The sequence below is a fragment of the Pelecanus crispus genome, chromosome 2, assembly GCF_030463565.1.
Source record: "Pelecanus crispus isolate bPelCri1 chromosome 2, bPelCri1.pri, whole genome shotgun sequence".
NCBI classification, from domain to species: domain Eukaryota; kingdom Metazoa; phylum Chordata; class Aves; order Pelecaniformes; family Pelecanidae; genus Pelecanus; species Pelecanus crispus.
Genome location: NC_134644.1, coordinates 36871163 through 36888856, shown reverse-complemented (window position 1 = coordinate 36888856; position 17694 = coordinate 36871163). Strand labels below are relative to the sequence as shown.

The following is a 17694-nucleotide window of genomic DNA, read 5'->3' as shown; positions in this document are numbered from 1 at the left end:
GTAACGGTGTCAGCGGTTCCGTGCCAATGCCTGGGAATAGGCCATGGCACGTTTCATTCCACAGGCATAAGATGTGCCTGCCCCCCATGTCCGTCTTTCTGTCAAAGGCATGAATCCTGCTAAGTAAGCAGCTATACTGGACTGTCTGTTTAAGACTAAGTATTTACAACTTGGTGGTTTTGTTTTTTTTTTTTTTTAAATTAACCTTTTTTCTCCCCTCCAGATTATGGATCTGATTAATTTTGTAGGTAGTTAACCTAGAAGTAAGAAAACCCAGATAAGGGAGGGGAGGGTGTTAGTTATTCAGAAGAGTGTATCCTAGATCACAAGCAAGAACAGCAAGTGCTCAAAACTACCTCATTGTTTTCTACAAAGGACTATTTTAATATTTCTAATTGCACCAAGCCCCCAAAAGTTACCATGCCATCTATATGTGCTTTCACCTTATACCCTGTTTTTTTATAACAACAAGAAAACCCCATCAAAGTACAGTTCACATATGAGTCCTGTATGTAATTGAACAGTCAGTGTTAGACTAAAGGTTTAAACAATGCCTGCTTTGCTTTTCAGCAGAGGATTTCTCTCAGTGCTACTAGGGAAGAAAATTGCTTTGAAATTGCTGAAGTAAGCAGTTAGCCCCTCCTGGTTTTCTGCTTGTCCTGCGCTTCTCTCAATAGGCTTGTATTGCTTGTATCTCCTGCAAGGAATGTGCACGGTTAGTTGCCGAAAGACATTTAAATGAAAGTCCACATTTAGCATGTGACCAGCACATAAGAGAACTAATCACGTATTCATAACATATTCTCTCTCCTCCTTCCCTCTTCAGTCCCGTCTAATGGTTAACAGCCATAAGTCAGTAGTGGTGACCAAGGCCTGGTTAATGAGAAGGCTCCGTTGCTTAGTGGAGTACTGTTGCTCTGCGGAGGTGTTTCTTTTTCACCATGGACTGTGAAGGGTGAGTGTACTCTTGACTCGGGAGTCTTGATGCAGTCTTAAAGTTTCATGAGAAACATCCAAGCTAGTAATGCGCTCACATGTGCTCCCGTTAACTACCTTCCTGCATGCCCAGCACCTTTTTCCCCAAGAATTTATTTGTCAATTATTTAATGAAGAATTTTGATGATTAATTCTTGATCTGTCATTCGCAAATGCTTCTTGTAATAATTTTAGAGCTAAATTAAATTTCTGTTTGTTAGGTTTTACTGCATATATAAATCACACCACGCAGTTTGAGTTTGCTTACTGCTTATGTGCAGTTCCCAGGCCTTCTAGTATTACTATTTGTGCTGATGAGCACAGAATGTAATTTTCTATGAAAGTCTTTAACATTTGCATATTTTCCAATGGTTTTGTGGCTTAAGCCAGTAATCTCATTTTCTTGAATATTTGCCAGAATATTTGTGAACGACAATAAAAAAGAAACAAAAATATAGCTAATGCAAATTTGTTTGTTTTGTTAATTTAAACTAATATTTTTTACAGTTCCTTGAACTGTTTTTAATCCTAGAAACTAGCAACTTACTTGTAAAGGACAAAAGCCCCAATGGCGGCAAACACTGCCAACAAACCAAGGAAGATAAAGACACCTTCTGTTGTTCCTGATGATGATCCTAGAGTTCAGAAAGTAGTTTGATTAAAAGTTAGCCGTATTTTTACAGTGAGATAGATTTTTCTAAAGAAAATGGCATTTTTACTTGATTGCAATAGAGATTGGAGTACACTTAATACTTCTGATATGCCAGGCATTGGAGGTCAGTGACCTTGGCAGGAGGTTGTTCTTTCACATCCTAATCAGTTTAATTCTCGGTTCCACCAGACTCTGAGTTGGGCTTTGCCAGTTTTCTCATATGAGCCATGCTCCTGAGATACGTGGCTGCCCTTCCAGCACGGAAGGCAACAGAGGGTCTTGCCGGCACCCCACGAGGTGAGGCTAATTTGCTCCTTGCCCATTGCCGTGCTAGGGAAATGTTTACACTGAGAGTATAAGAGATGCGGTCTCTTTATAAGCTTTAGTGTTAGAATCAGCTTCAGCTTTCTCTTAGCGATGATGGCCAAGGGGAAAGGGATAAAAAAGGAGTTTCTTAAATGTTGTTGTTTTTTGCAGTCCCATATGCTAAGATGGCAGAGTGTGGCTGAGAGCTTGATGGACTTAGGCTTGATTGTCTTAACCAAGAGCTGAGGGCTCTGCTTTTTTAATGTGCTTGTTCTGGGAAATTAACTTTGGGCTCTGCCTGTCATTGGGCTCTGCCTTCTGGTTTGCCATCAACCATTTCGCTCCCATGTACTCCTAATCCCATCATATCTGATGGAAGAAGCCAAATCTTTACAAGTATTTTTTTAAAATTTGTGTTAAATATCTTAATTTTCCAGTCCACAGGCTGTACCTTTATTGAGTTTACTGACGCTGAGACACTTTCTTGGTCCTCATATTAACAACAGTGTTTATACAATGAAGTAACAGAGGTGCATGTTGGCTTACCTTTCCAGTTATTAATTTATAATTGCTGTCTATGAAAATCGAGATATCAAATCAGGGTTTGCCATTAACTTGGTACATCTACCTCATATGTTTCTCAGTTTGTTGATAATAATTGTTTCTGAAGGCTTGACCTTGTTCCTAATTTACACAATATTTTTGCTGAGACTGTAGGGATTTACCTTATTTTATGAATAAGGTAGGTCCTTGGACTAATTTGCAAAGCAACACATGCTGATGGTACGGGTCTAAATCATAGGACTGCAACCCATTCAACAGCAGTTTAAGCAAGTTAAGAGCGGATGTTTTGTGTAATGTCTACATAACCCAGGCACAGTCCTGCCAAATTTCAAGGGCCAGATGTTTAGGCACCAAATACTCAGGCACAAAATTATGGGATTTTCAGAAATTCATAAATAACTTGCCTTCTCTTGAAATAAGTGGAAAATTGTGGCACATGAGAAATGTTTGCAAACATTAGATGGGCTCCTCCAGAAGGTGACTCAAAGCAGCAACCTTTCTTAGATCCTAATTCTGCTTTGATTATAGTGGAAGGCCCAAAGTACAATTTAGCTTTGCCCTCTGGAGGAAACCTAGGAAGACCAGCCTTGTTGGGCTAAAGTTAGGCTCTATGAATACAGTTTTGAAAAATCCTACTGCATGCTTATTTTCATCTTTAGGAGGTGGAATGCACTTACAGATCAGGCATTGTGCCTTAGTCATCATGAGCTGATTTTGGTACAGCTAAATTTATACCTAGATTAAATAAAATCAGTGAAAAATACTGTGGCAAATGATCGCAAAGGGTCAGTTGCTTGGCTGATAGTAATTAAAGAGTTCAGAAGAGTCCCTAGGACATTGTAGCGGGAGGTCAGGAGGGCAAGGTTGCGGGAGCAGAGAGACAGTGTGAACATTTAGACTTCTGACTGAGGCTGAGTTTAATACCTGGTTCTGTCAAAGACTGCTTGGATTACCATGAGCAAGATACAGTGATACACATCCAACCAAAGGTAAACATCCTGTTCTGAAATAGTCATCCTGAGCAGACTCTGTAGTCAATGAATATACAGGTCTTTCCAGAACTTGATTCATCTTATCCTCATGTAGAAACAGAAACCTGGTCAAGGTCAATGGGCAACAAAGAGGGCCCAGGGCAGCCAGCTCAGCTGCAGACTTTGATTCTGTCTCAAGTGAGCTGAATTCCTCTCAGTTTCTCCTATTTCTCCATGTGTGGAGTAGGCTGGCTGGCATGTCCCCCACCTGCTTTTCTGCCCAACAGAGTTATTCTGTGGAAAAATACATTATGGCTTAAGAACTGTTCACATTCTGTGATACTGAAGAGTTTGTATAATTACTGTACCCACTGGATCGTAAACATAAATCAAACCAAGTTCTAACATCTAAAATTCCTTTAGGGAATAGAATCGTCTCTTTATCTTTGCATGGACTCTCACACAAGCTGGCGCGGTCTCAGCTGAGGCCTCCAGCTCCAGCCTCCAGGCATAATAAAAACCCCATATAAATTCCTGTGCTCTCCCCTGCTGCAGGGAAATGACCACAGGGAGAAGCTATTCACAGATGACCCACATCTGCTCTGTGAGGACTCACCTCCGTTTACAGAAATCAGCGCACTGGCAAGGGCTTGACTTGTGTCATCCCCCAAGGTGATGTTTATACAATATGTTCCAGGTTCCTCAAAAGCTCTCCTGATGGTGAGTAAGCATTCATCAGTGATGACGATGGGGTCGCATACCACACTCTTGGACACCTGGCACGTGGGGTCAGAAACTACTGTGCAGACATCTGTGGGGAGACTGGGATGGGAGGAGAGAACACATTGCATCTGTGGAGTCCTGTTAGCCCAGTTCATAGACACATTGCACTGATGCCCCAGTTTTATGCTGGTGCCTGTTTACTGAAATCAGTGGCACTATAGTGATTTAAGAGTGTTTTATTAATACATTATATATAGCTTTTATACATACCTATACATTTTAAATATATACATACGTGTGGATTTTATTAAAAAAAAGCATATGTACAATCTATAAAATTATCTGCTTGTTTTACATATCAGTTAACAATTTATGTTGATCACAGATTTACCTGCCTCAAATCAGCTTATAAAGTCCATTCCCTGTAATACACATCATTAAGAAAGGAATGCAGATTCTTATATGTATCATGTGTGAAAAAAGTAAACGCTAACGTAAGAGAGGTTAATTGTTTTCCAATTGCATTACCAAGACAATTCTTGTACTTCTCAGTCCTGTCAACTCTAATCCCCTTCTAGGAGCTAGGAATATTAGTGCAATGTTTTCCTATCCAAGAAAGTGCTTGAACACACCCATTTACTCTAAGTGTCAAAAAATCATGGCCAAAAAGAAAGGGTTTCCTTCCAATTTCAGTACTGCTTCCCATTTTACAGTAAGTGCTGAAATCCTGTCTTGGCCAGGAAAATATAGAATTGTTTCTCCCCACTATCTAGTTCTCTTCTTTTTACTGAGGCTTGACATTTGCTCTGAATCCTAAGAGCCTGGCAGTAACCTCCATTGCCATAGTTTACAAATGAGACTTGCATTATCTTTAGTTCCAGTCAAGAAATAGAAACACTGCAGTTCCCAACTTTTGTTCATACAGCTGCAGCTAAGTGCAGACAGCATTCCAGCACCTAATTATTTTTAAAGAGAGAAGACTGACAGTTTCATTCACGCACTTACCTCCCTTGGCAGGTAACAACAAAGTCAACCAGTGAGTTTTCAGCTTGACTTCCTGTCATCTGGATGTTCATCATCTGAATAATATTTACCTCAAGGATTCCCTCTGGGAGAGGAAACAGATGTCAACGGTAGGACACATGACAAACTCTAAAGTCTGTGTGTACAGAACCTCAAGTGTTTGGCTGATGCTCAGTTCAGGTCTTGTTTTCCATAACCTCCTCCCTCCCTTAGCACTCCTCTTGAAGGGTTTGAAAGCTGCGAAATTTTCCAGCCTCATGTGTCTGAAACCCAGGGGCCATAACCTCTGCTGCTAGGTCCTGGCAGAGCGTGTAAAGAAACCAAAGTCAGCCAGTTAGCTGTCTGACTTTAAAAGTGGCAGCTAGGTCCAAAAGAAGGATCTTACCATGGGTGTCATGTATTTGATACAAGGGAGCGTAAATAAGCATTATCTCTACCATACAGTGTTGCACATTATTAACCCTATTCCTGTGTTCAAGTATTGACCCATGTCCTTACCTACGACAGAGATACTGGTGCTATAGTATCCATTTCTGTAAATATGGCAACCTCCATCAGGATTATCTTCCATTGACTCAACAGTGGTAGAAGAGTCTGAATTAGAAGATGCTCCAGTCGTTACTGTTGAGGGAGGAAGAGTAGATTCGCAGCTTTAGGACAAGTTCTGCTTAGAGGTATTCTGAACATGGCCATGTGTTTCAACTGCATTCATTACATAGGTCATTAGTGACTTTGGTTTGCAGCTGTGCGGTCATGTGTGTATCTGTATGGGATCATGGTAATAAGCCTTAAAGAAAACACATATGCCCAGCTGTAGAACCCTGGTGTAGCCTGGGCAGCCTCACTGTAAAAGCCACCTTGCTAGTCACACACCTCTGTGAAATAAAAGTGAGACTGCAAGGTTTGATATAATTAAACACTTCTTTAAAATTCCCAAATCAATTATAGAAGAAATCCAAAGGCCAATAAAAGGTTTAAAATGCTCTCTTTAAAAGCAGGTATTTTCCCATTGCTCTACATTACAGCTAGTGGAAAAATGAAGGGGGAAGTGGTGAAAATGATACCTTTCCTTTCATTTTTCATTTTCACTCAACATTTTGGTAAAAGCACATATTAAAATTCTGAAATATGAAAAATATAGCCACATTTATTTACAATTTAATAGTAGTAGTATTATAGCTACCCAGGCTGAAACTGCAGGCCTTTTGCAAACCTTAAAACCCTCTGAGATGATAAACCAATGCTGAACATAATGAAAGTTATTCTAAAATACGATAGTGCATAAATGTAACGTGGAAAAGCCATTCTGGGTTAATGCCATGTGGAAATCCCATATTTTGGAATATGAGTAAGTTTTTTCTAGTTCAGTCCAATCTCATTTAATTTTGGGTGGAAGCTAATGCAAACCAGAAAGGAACTGGCTATAAGAGCGTTCTGAAATACCTCTTTCTCACTTAAAATTTGCATCTTATCTCAGAAGATGACCCTGAGTAGGCAAGGTTAAAACCACTTGAGTAGAGCGTATAAAAACAAATTTATAGGATTTATAGGTACTGCATGTCCACCTGAAGACCTCTGTATGCTGTCACTGTGGTGGTAGAACTGGATGTGTAATGTGTTAAATATGTAAGTGGTGCCTGCCATAGAATCATAGAAGAGTTTATGCTTATTGATTCTGTCTCTAAACCAATTCATAGAGGGTTTGCAGAGCCTTGCAGCTCTTTCATTGATGACAGTAAAACTTATAAAGATATGAACTTAAAATAGCAGAATTTAGAGTTTTAGCATAGCTCCTAATATCCCTGCTGTTTGATAAACTCTTACCTGCTGAGGTGGGCAGTGGTGGAGTGGGTGTTACTGGCCTGCAAGGTACAGGTATAATGGCCTGGACAGTTAAATTCAGAGTGAAGTTTCCTTGCAGAGTATAGGTGTGAGATGTAGTGGAACTGCTGACTACAAATAAGCCACTTCCATCTCCAAAGTTCCACTTGTAAGAGATGGCAGAATTATTAAGATAGTAGCTGGGATCATGGATCTTCACATCAAATGTGATTGGTGAGTCTTTGATAAAAATGGAGTCTGAGATGTTGCGGTCATGTTTTTGGAACATACTCACAAATATTGGAATTTTGTCTGGAGAGGGAAAAAAAAAAGAAGTAAATAAATAAAGCACACATACCTGGCTGCAAACAACAAGCAGCTCCAAAGTCCCTGAACAGCAACACTCAGGATGTGAGACATTAATATCTTTAACACGGGTTTCTACTTTGATTTACTGATCCGAGGAGTGAATGTCAGTAGGAAACAGTTACCCAGCAAGTATGGGAACAAATGAGGAATCACAGGCATCTGTGGAAGATTGCATTTCCTCTTGTAAATCATTTCTTATTACAAAGTAGCGGTGTCGCAACTGAGTTAGATACAAAGGTTGATTTAGCCAAATTACACTACTCAAGGCAATTTAGCAGAGATTCCACATTCGTATTAAAAACCGTTCTCAGGCCAATGTCTTCTTTTTGTGCCAGATGATACTTGTGCTGAATTCTTTTAACACCGAGACAACAAATACCCCCAGTATTTTTCTACAGTTTATTCCAGCACGCTCACCTGTTACAACATAAATGGCACTTGCTCTTGCAATTGGAACGTATGCTGAGTGCCCTCTCCTGTAAATGGATACCGCCATCGTGTGTTTGCCAAGAGTGATATTTGCCGTGTTGACAGAAAACGTTGTTGACGATCGTCCAGTTGTCTCATAGTACTGACCTGAAACAGAACATGAACTTACAGTATGTTTTCCCCTTCAGCCTAGCTACAAGTTGTTTTAAGAGAAACAATATCTCTGTGAATCTTGGATTGTCTAAATCAAAATGAATAGTTTAGAATTGTCTTTCAGTTATCTGGCAGGTGTTTTCGGAGGACTGAACACTTTTACAATGTTCTTACTCCCATTATTTCTGTGTTTTTTCAAAGGCATCAGAAAGATGTCCCAAATTTCACTAATCTAAGGAAACTTTGCCAAGGCATCTACATCTTCCCAAAGCAATTACATTACATTAAGTTATTAGGATTATGTAGTGGATGGTGTTATGTCTTAGGCATTTTAAGTGATCTTGTGTTTGTATGCTTTCAGTGTGGGAAGAAGATATAATACTTCTTGCTTCATATCCTAGAGCCCTTTGCATATGTTTGCTTATTTGCCTTTGTAACAGCTGATTGAGGTAGGTAAATAGTATCACCTCTACGTAAAATTTGGGACATTATTATTATTACTCATGCTGATACTGATGATAATACTGATTTAGCCAAGCTGACTTAGGATACTAAGGTTTAATATGTAGCTAATGTCAGGAATAGCCCAACCATTACATACTCAGGAGCTGGAAACACTGAAAATTGGCCTCTGTGACCAGATCAGTACCACACAGTCAGTGGCAGTTTTCACTTCCCCAGAGGCAAGAAGTGCTGCGCCATTAAACTGATCTGAAGATATGTTCTCAGCACTATGGTCTCTCTTAAATTTAAGAATCTGAAGTGGCAGTGACTGATCAACAAATCATCTGACCAACCTGCTCGGACCCTCTGTTTTCCTAGAAAAGGATCTTGAGTACTACTGAAAGGAAATTAATTTTCTTCAGTGGTAGTACTGTGAATGCAGATATAAAGAGAATCTCCTGGTAATCCAGGATTTCCAGAGCGAGGAGCTGACGGCCTCTCTGGAAAGCAGGGCATGAATTCAGGATCTCCACTCAAGAGTGTGGGATCCTATTTAAAAGACTTTTAAGAAAACATGCTTGACAAATGAGTTAATGTACAAAGTGAATATAAGCTTTGCAGTGTCAGCCACACAAGGGATGTGTTGCAGTACTAACCAAATGTGTGAAACACGTAGACAAAGTTCCTTCTCCTCCAGCCAGGATAATGAGGGAAAGGTCTCCCATCTGGGAATACATTATGGCTGTGGTTGCTTGTGCAATTTTCCCAGCCACAGTTGTCGATCCATTCAGTCCAGTTGTAGATGTAGACTTGCTGATCCTGGGAAGCTGGAAGATCTAAGTGTAGAAATAGGACATGTTCCCAGTCAACTGAGAAATGTGCAGAAAGTCAGGAAACAGGAGACAGACACCCCAGGTTACAGCAGTTATTGCACTTAAACAACAGGTTAAGTGGCGTATTTTTAGACTGACATTTGTTTTTTCTAAGATTGTGCTTTCTTTGGTTTTTAATGTAAACACTGAATTATTTTGGCTTGGCATTGTTTTATTTAGAAGCTTAAAAAAAATTTACTGTCTTATGGGCCAGACACAATTGAAAATTTCTTGCCCAAAACTTGCTGTCAACTACACAGGACGCTACTGTTTCACTAGAGTTAATGGGGCTACCTGAACATTTGGCAAGCAGAATCTAAAATTTTGCATAGAAATAGCAGCCGTGAAGGCACTGTGAGGAAATGACTTAGTTTGTTTTGTCAGAAAAGTTTTCTATGGCACCTTTAAATAACTTAGACATGAATTTCAGTTCCTTTCTGAATAATAAAAAGACAGTTTCCTTCCCCAAACAGCACAACAGATATTAAGTAGATAATGGATATCAGGAGTTAACAAAACATTAGACATTCAAAAAGCAGAACTCAGGCTGACAAAAAATTTGCTGATATGCCTTGAAATTAAAATTACTTTGATTAGTAAAAAAATTTGTTGAACATTTAGGAATTCAGAGGAAGAAAGGTACAACAGGCTGTTTCACTCTAGATCCGGCAGCTTCAAACCTTGGAATTATGATAGGTTTTTTGCTCCATGTAACAGCAAATAAGATGAAAAAAGGCAATTCTCTGATCAAGAGATTCCTTGATTTTTAAGTGATTTATTTTCTTGTTTGTTTTTAATTCTTAAAATGTGGGAATGTAAGATTTACTCTTTCTTGAGGGTTTTTCAAGATGCGGATGGTGGTTAGTGAGTTACAATTCCTAATTGAAAAAAAAAAAAATCTAAATTTTATAAGTTGACAGCTTTATAAATTTGGAAGAAAACCATGTGACTGTGCAACCTTGTGACTGAGCTGAAAAGCAGTAGCAGTTTTGTTAGGAAGCCAAATTAACCTCACTGGTTTGGGAAAGCAATTTTATAGTGAAGGCAAATCTTAAATTTCCTGGTCATTACATATAGCGGGTGCAGAACAGTAAAAATACCACAGTGATCTGAGGAAAGAAACTGGTGTGGCGCAGGTTAGACAGGAGTGTAGTTATCAGTTAAAAGCAACATGGCTGTTGTTCATAGGGTGCGCCTCTGACATTTCCAAAGATTCATGACATAGAATCATAGAATCATGTAGGTTGGAAAAGACCTTTAAGATCATCCAGTCCAACCATTAACCTAGCATTACCATGTTCACCACCACCATAGTCAGATGTGTGTATAGTGCAGGGGGATTGCCGTTACCTACCCTGGGTACAGTTTCTCTTGTGTATTATGTTGCCATCATTGTCTTCTTTCTGGCATTTGGGAAACTGGAGAGTCACAATAAAGGTCACGTTGGATCCTACCAGTGCTGGGCTATCAGTGTCCAATTTGGCTGTCACCCTTCCACCTGTAGAAAGAAAATTGGTCTTCACTGCAGTAAAGGATGCATCAGAGCAGCAGCTACCTTCAACTGTGCGCTATTTAGGTTAGAAATGCTTTATTGATTCCTCTGTTTCCAAGGGGTTTTGTGCTCCTAAGTCACGTATGCTCTTATGAAAACCCCAACTTAGAACAATCAGAGGGACTCATCATATCCCTCCACATCACTTCCTGGTCTGTCATTCATTTCCTTCTTAGAGGTAAGAATATGCGCTTTTACCCATGGGGGTCAATATATTCCAAAGGAGAATATTTTTGTTTCTCCCCAGGGTTATAGCCTTTAGACCTCAGCTCAGACCAGGTGATAATAAACGGGGTCTTCACCAAAGTTGTCAAACTGAAGCCCACAATGCCCTCCTGAGGTAGCAGTTGAAGCTACCTGTCCTCTAGGGTGTGTTTCAAATAATGGTTTGTCCTAGAGCCCTGGTCATCAATACTTCTTGATAAGTATTAATGTCTAAGACTATGAGTCATGGGAAAGCATTTACTGTAACAACTCACTGTTCTGCATCCTCAGACAACGTACTGGGAATGGTGTCAAAGCCAATTGTCTCTAATTTGCTATTCCTTGCAGCAGTGGTTGATATTGCACCTATGAAAAAGCTCTATAGCACCTGCACTCTTCAATGAGGTGGATTTTCTGGCCAATTTTCTTAGCGTCTTTGAAATACATATGTGCGATCACCTTTCCAGCAGTCCTTCCATCTGGGATCTCCTTCTTCCCAGAAAGGATAAAGCTTTTCGTTCCATTTATTTTGATCACTAGACCAGCCTTGTAGCTTCCTGTAGGATGTGACAGGAGAAGTTCTTCCATGGCTCAGCACATCTTGAAACCCTAGAGAGAAAAACGAACATGCAATGTAATAGCATTTTTCCTACCACCCTGTAAAGACATTGCTCTTGTGCTGAACAGCCCTCTTATTATGACTATATTCTTGTACTGATTAGAAAACTCTTCACCAGTAGAAAGTTACGGAATTTTATCGTCGCAGCTAGAAACACATCAGCTATAACCAACATAAAGATAATTCCACCACTGACAGACTGACATTTTTCTACTTGCACTATTGCAAGCTTTCCAGGGAAAGAATGAAAAGGTTTACAACATTTTGACCATATCAGAGCAATTGTTTGTATGAATGGACATAACCCTGCAACAGTCAAGCTAGTTGTACAGAGGTTGCTTGATTGCTGACTGCTTTGTGCTTGCCTGGTAAAAAATCTATGAGTAAAAGGCTAACAGGATAAATATACTCTGAGTTGTGCTCTAGTGGAAGTTATGCTAGGAATTAATTTTGACCCAGTGAAACTTCTTTGGTGAGATGGCTGGTGGTTTGGGTGGGTGGGGTAGAACCAATTGTAACAGAAGCTGGTATTTCCAGAAAAGGAAATTTAGAGCTGAATAGTAAATTCAATGTGTTTGTAAAATAACAAGAAAAATGTATTAGCTTCATGCCTATTGCTTTAAAATGGCTCAGATATTAAATAACTTTAATAACCTCTTTCTTCTCATATTACTACAAATGACGGGCTCAAGCTTTTCCCAGGCCTTCTAGGATCCCTCTTTCTGTCACAAAGTACACATAATGAAAAGCAAAGTAAATATCCAAGTAACCTGTAGGAACATGTCAACCACTGTAGGATGCCATAAAAATGTGTTTGTAAGTAGGCTTATAGGCAGAGTTCCATTAAAGCCTGGGGGCTTTAAACAACTCTGTCATGTTAATCAGGTAACTGCTGGGCATGCCGTTCTGTCACAACATCAAGGGTGTTAGGATTTCTGCTTTTCATGGGTTTATTTTAAAGGTAGCTGATGCTGAATGCTTCTGAGATTTATACCCAAGTGCAACAAAGAGCTGGATGACTTAAAGGAAAATGCAGAGACCTGTAAGGAGGGCAAGAATGGCCCTGTACGCTGTAACGTAACTGGCTGTGTTGGAATTTCTCCGAGTTTTGGGAAAGGCACAGAGCAGGTGTAGCCAGTCTAAGCACGGCCTTTATGGGCATGTGACTCCTAATTTTACTGCAAGGGAGAACCAGAGAAACAGCACTGAAGAAGAGGCAGGAGCTGCTTTGTCTTGGTGTTTTATTGCCCAGGGAGATTTCTGCTGGGCAGGAAGGACATCCCTTGGCCAGTCCCATCTCAATGGTCATGCTGAACTGATGCTGGTAGTTCTCTCCCCAGTCTTGAGGACGGAAAGGTTTGAGGAAAAGAACAGATTTTGCACTCAGAGACTTATTCTGCCACCGTCTTTTGCCCTACAGGAACTCCCCACAGTCTCACTTAAATCACTTGAATCAGTCTTTCCTGCAGATTTAATATATTTTGATGTGAGCAAAGCATAACGTCATGACTGGTATTTAACTTAATGGGCTGTATCACATGCTGTATTGTTTTCAGTCTTGGTCAGAAGAAGAGTTGGGTAATGTTGTCCTTCAGAAAATTTTCTCAGGAAAAAAACACATTACCAACTATAAAAGTATTTCACAAAGGCTTATCAAGTTCCATTACATTTTAGGTCATTAAATTAATGTGTCATCTTATTTGAAAGTAAGTGGCTAGGGATTTTTCCTAATTTCTTTTTCCCATTCCTTTTGATTTTATGTAAAAATTATTTAACAAATAAAAATGTTTTGATTTTATCACATCAAAACATTTCAATCATTGTTTTTTTCCCAAATGCTCAATTCATCAAAAAGAGCTGGAACACTTTTAATTTTATAAATGCTTTTAATTTTGAATTTTCAATAACAATCCTTGAATTCAGAAGTCATTTTCTTGTCCAGCTTTGGTAATAACTGTGGTCACTGCTTCTAAATCACAAGCTCCTTAGGCATTTCTGTGCCTCCCTGATGTGCTTTGTTTATTTCAATCGAATATAAAACATTTCACAAGCTTCAGGACAAGACAAAGACATTTTTTCAGATGAGCAAAGATTTCAGCACTAGTTTCTCTAACACATGGCACTGAAGATTTTCAGTTGCTGAATTTAAAGGAACAAAAAACTTCAATGTATTTCTTCTTTAACAATGAAAAACACTCAAGAACAGATGTTGGTCATAACAAAAATTAGAGCAATTCAGTTCAAAATAGAGAGAGTAATATTACACTCCAAAGAAATGATTACTGTAATAGTTTTGGTGAGGTGATCATAGGAGAAAAGATCTTATACTCTGAATGACTTTCGTCTTTCTCATTCTGGTTTTCATTTTGCTGAAAAATGTAGCGAAGACAAGACGTTCAGCATTTCCTGTGATAGTATGTTAGCCATGAAAGAGAGAATGAAAGCCGATGTTAGAACAGCAATAAAAAGATGACCCAGCCAAAGAGGATGAAAGTGTATTAGAAGTAAAAAGGCTGATGTGATGGCCAAGCTAAGAAGACAGAAAATAATTAAACTCTCAAGTTACATGTAGAAACATAGTAAAGCAGGAAAAAAAAGAATTTGAGGAACAACTTGCAAAACCATAAAAACTACTAATTAATCTTTTTTTTTCAAATACAAAAATAGTAGAAAGCTTGCCAGAAAGTCTGTGGGGCCAAAAGATGATGTAGATATAAAAGAAGCATTTAGGGAAGATAAAGGACGAAAATCAAATACATTAGTTTACATTTTCATTCACAAAGGAGGAGCAAAAGAGGTTTCTGTGCTAGAATTTTCCTTTACAATGATGGAGAATCTCTCTCAAAATGAAGTGTTGGCACAAAAAAAGTAATTATAGAACAAGTCAACAAAATGAAGAAGTTGTCTAGATTGGGTGGCTCAAAAAGTCTGGAAGTTATTCAAAAGTGAAATAAACGAGCTATTAACCATAGCATGTAACATCTTGCTTAAAACTGCTTCAGTGGCCGAGAAACAAAAGTTGGCAAATGTGATGACAGTTTTTAAAAACACTTCCAGGGAAGATTTAGAGGATTACAAAAAGTTTGAGGCTCAAATTGGAGAAGCTGGTAGAAACAGCAGTGAAGAACGGAATTAGCAGATACAGTGGATTAATATGATATGCCGTAAAATGAGTGCATTCCTCACAAATATATTCGAGTTTCGCTGAGGGAGCCAGAGAGCATGGGAACAAGGCTGACCTGCTTGTTATAGTCTGCTTGAGTTCCAGGCAGCATTTGATGAGATCCCTCGCTAAAGGCACATAAAGGAACTAAGTTACCGTGGGATAAGAATGAAGGATTTCACATGAATAAATAATCGGTTAGGATATATGAACCAAAAGCTTTCTCGATTGTTGAAATAATTTAAAATGTTCATAATCTGGAAAACAGGTAAACAGTGAAGTTCTTTAATCTGCTGAAGACAGTGTCTTAAAGTAGTAGAAGGGAGGACTGTAGAGACTCAATGACTCAAGAATAAAACTATATGAAATTCAGCATAGTTAAATGTGACTACTTACAGAATGAGGGGCTCTAAACTAGCTATTGCCACTCAGAAATGAGATCTCATAGCTTTACAGTTTTGAATGCAGTGCTTATTGGTAGTTGAAAAACTAGGAAAAGACTAGATAGCGAAGATGCAAATGTTATTACAGCATTGTATAATTCCATGTGTGTTCATGTCTTGAATACTGTATGCTGCTCTGTTCTCTGCAGCTCAAGCAGGGTGTAAGAGTACTGGAAAAATACAGAGAAAGGTGGCGAGGATGCTACAAAGAGATAGAATTGTTTCCATATGAGGAACAGCTAAATAGACTGTGTCCTGAGCCTGAAAAAGATGTGACAGAGGAGAATATAAGAACAGAATCACGAACAGCATGGAGGAAGAAGCAATTTGTCACTATTTCTGAAAGCATAAAAGTTAAGGGGAATCAAATGAAAACAGCAGGTTACGGGTTCTAAGCGCATAAAAGATATTTCTTCATGTAAGGCATGGTTAAGGTGTGAAATTTCTTGCTGGTAGGATGTTGTGTGTGCCAAAAATTTACATGGGTTGCAATCAAAACCCAAATGCGTGAATGGATGGAAGAAAAGTCCAGTAAAAACTGTTAAATACAATGACTCTGCATCTGACGGAGGCAGTTCTGGTGCCATAAATCATCAGAGGCTGGGAAAGTGTCCTGAGTAAATACCGGTATACACTTGCCCAGTTATACATCCATTGCTGTTTCCCATTGAGACAGGTACAAGGCTAGATGGATGCCCAGCTGGACCTCAGCTTTTAAGGTCTTCAGTTTCCTTTCTGTAGATTGTGGAATTTGAGCCTAAAATCCCATTTCTGGGCTCCCAGCCCTGAGCTCAGGGAGTCAGCCTAGGACTTGAGTCAAGCTGGGAGCCCGTAAAGAAGCAGAGGACCAGCCCTGTGCCTGCCCACCATGACTTGAGGATCTAATTCCTTGACTGGGCTCCCTGAGGTCGGGGATCCACAGGTCTGGCTGTCCCAGCGGGGAGCACTGCCTCTGACCGCACCTCTCCCAGCCACAGCTGAGCTGAGCAAACTGGGAGAAGTCCATTCTGCATCTGCCTTTTTAGCCACGCTTGAGCTGGGGAAATATTGTTAGAAATTTGTTGAAATGAGCCAAGGCTTAGCTCCGGTCAGCTCTGCGTATCTGTGGAGTGCAGGAAATAGATAACTGAATGGCTCAGCATATTTCTCCAGCGCAGGTGATGCTGGAGCTAGCTGTCGCCCACTGGTTCCCAAGCACAGCTCCGGCAACTGCTGTGCGTGCAAGGAGCAGCCATTTTCACTGCACTGGCTCAGGACCTCAAACGCGCAGAGGCAGGGAGAGAGGACAGGGTGAAAGAAGGACTCACGTGTGGCAGCAGCACACAGCACCGCTTCGGCCAGGAGCAGGAATCCGAGGTGGCGGCGAACACCGCTCATGGTGCCGGAGACCCTGCGTTGGCTCAGCTTGCGCAGAGAAGCAGAGAGTGCCCGGTGCCTGCGCACGGTAACTCCTCCAGTCCCCACTGAGAAGTGAGAATGAAGTTTCTCTGCTGCTCTGCTCTCCGATTAAATGAAGGGCCCCAGGACTCATCATGTGATGGAATTAAGCAGAGATGCATGATTTTGTCTTCAGCTTCTTTCAGCTCATGTGCTTATGACTCACTCCCTTTGCTTTCAGCATTCCCTGGGATTTCTGAGAGACCTGTTTAGAGCCACGCCATTTACCCCGCAGGCATTTTTATACTAGTTTTGCGCTATGATCAATTTTTGTACTTAATTTGTTTTTAAATTAGGAACGTTTATTTCCAGAAATCCAAATTAACTCTTGCCCCAGCCTGATTTGCAAGTGTTACTGCAACAGCTCGCTGCATTTGATGGACCCATCACTACTTAACCGTGTGTCTCTCCCCACATACTGGGCAGCAACTGTAAACTAAATGGAGACTGGCCAATTCTAACATATCCCTGGACTTGGCTCCTGATCAGAGTTGATTGTTATTTAAGTTGGTAGTTATTTAAACATTTAGTGGGCACACGCGTGTCCCATCCGCCCGCAGTTGTACAATACGATGTGCCCGTGGTTAGAGGTGCAATCACAGACCATATGTAGTGATGGCCAGTCAATATCTAGCTCACAAGTTGCCACAAGCTACACAGAGACAAGTACTTCATTGTATATACTTCATGGTGTGTAGAGATAAAGGAAAAATAGACTTCGCTGCCCAACCTAATAATGAGGTATAACCAATGGCTCAAGAGGAGTAGGGTAATACAGGCAGTTTGGCAAACACTGCAATTAGTGGTTCAAATTCAGGTTCAACATGCTTCACCAGCCCAGGTGTTCTTCTGCAGGCAGTGCAGTGACTGAATTTTGTTGCAGCCCTGGCAGCCTCATGAAGTTTCTTGCTTTTGTTTGCAGCAAAGAACAAGCTTTGGTGAGACGACATGACATAGAAGCAAGTATGGTCGTC

At 40.1% G+C, this 17694-nt stretch overlaps 1 protein-coding gene across 1 annotated transcript; it reads right to left on the bottom strand.

Moving 5' to 3' along the window:
- Positions 1–543: 543 nt before the first annotated feature.
- Positions 544–16660, bottom strand: GPNMB (glycoprotein nmb). Its single transcript, XM_009479942.2, has 11 exons — positions 16591–16660; positions 11518–11667; positions 10657–10800; positions 9087–9266; positions 7822–7980; positions 7039–7347; positions 5713–5835; positions 5197–5299; positions 4085–4290; positions 1523–1610; positions 544–697 (listed from the first exon to the last, which is right to left on the bottom strand). Exons 1-11 carry the CDS (start codon positions 16658–16660, stop codon positions 544–546), a joined length of 1686 nt encoding a protein of 561 aa, XP_009478217.1.
- Positions 16661–17694: the final 1034 nt, after the last annotated feature.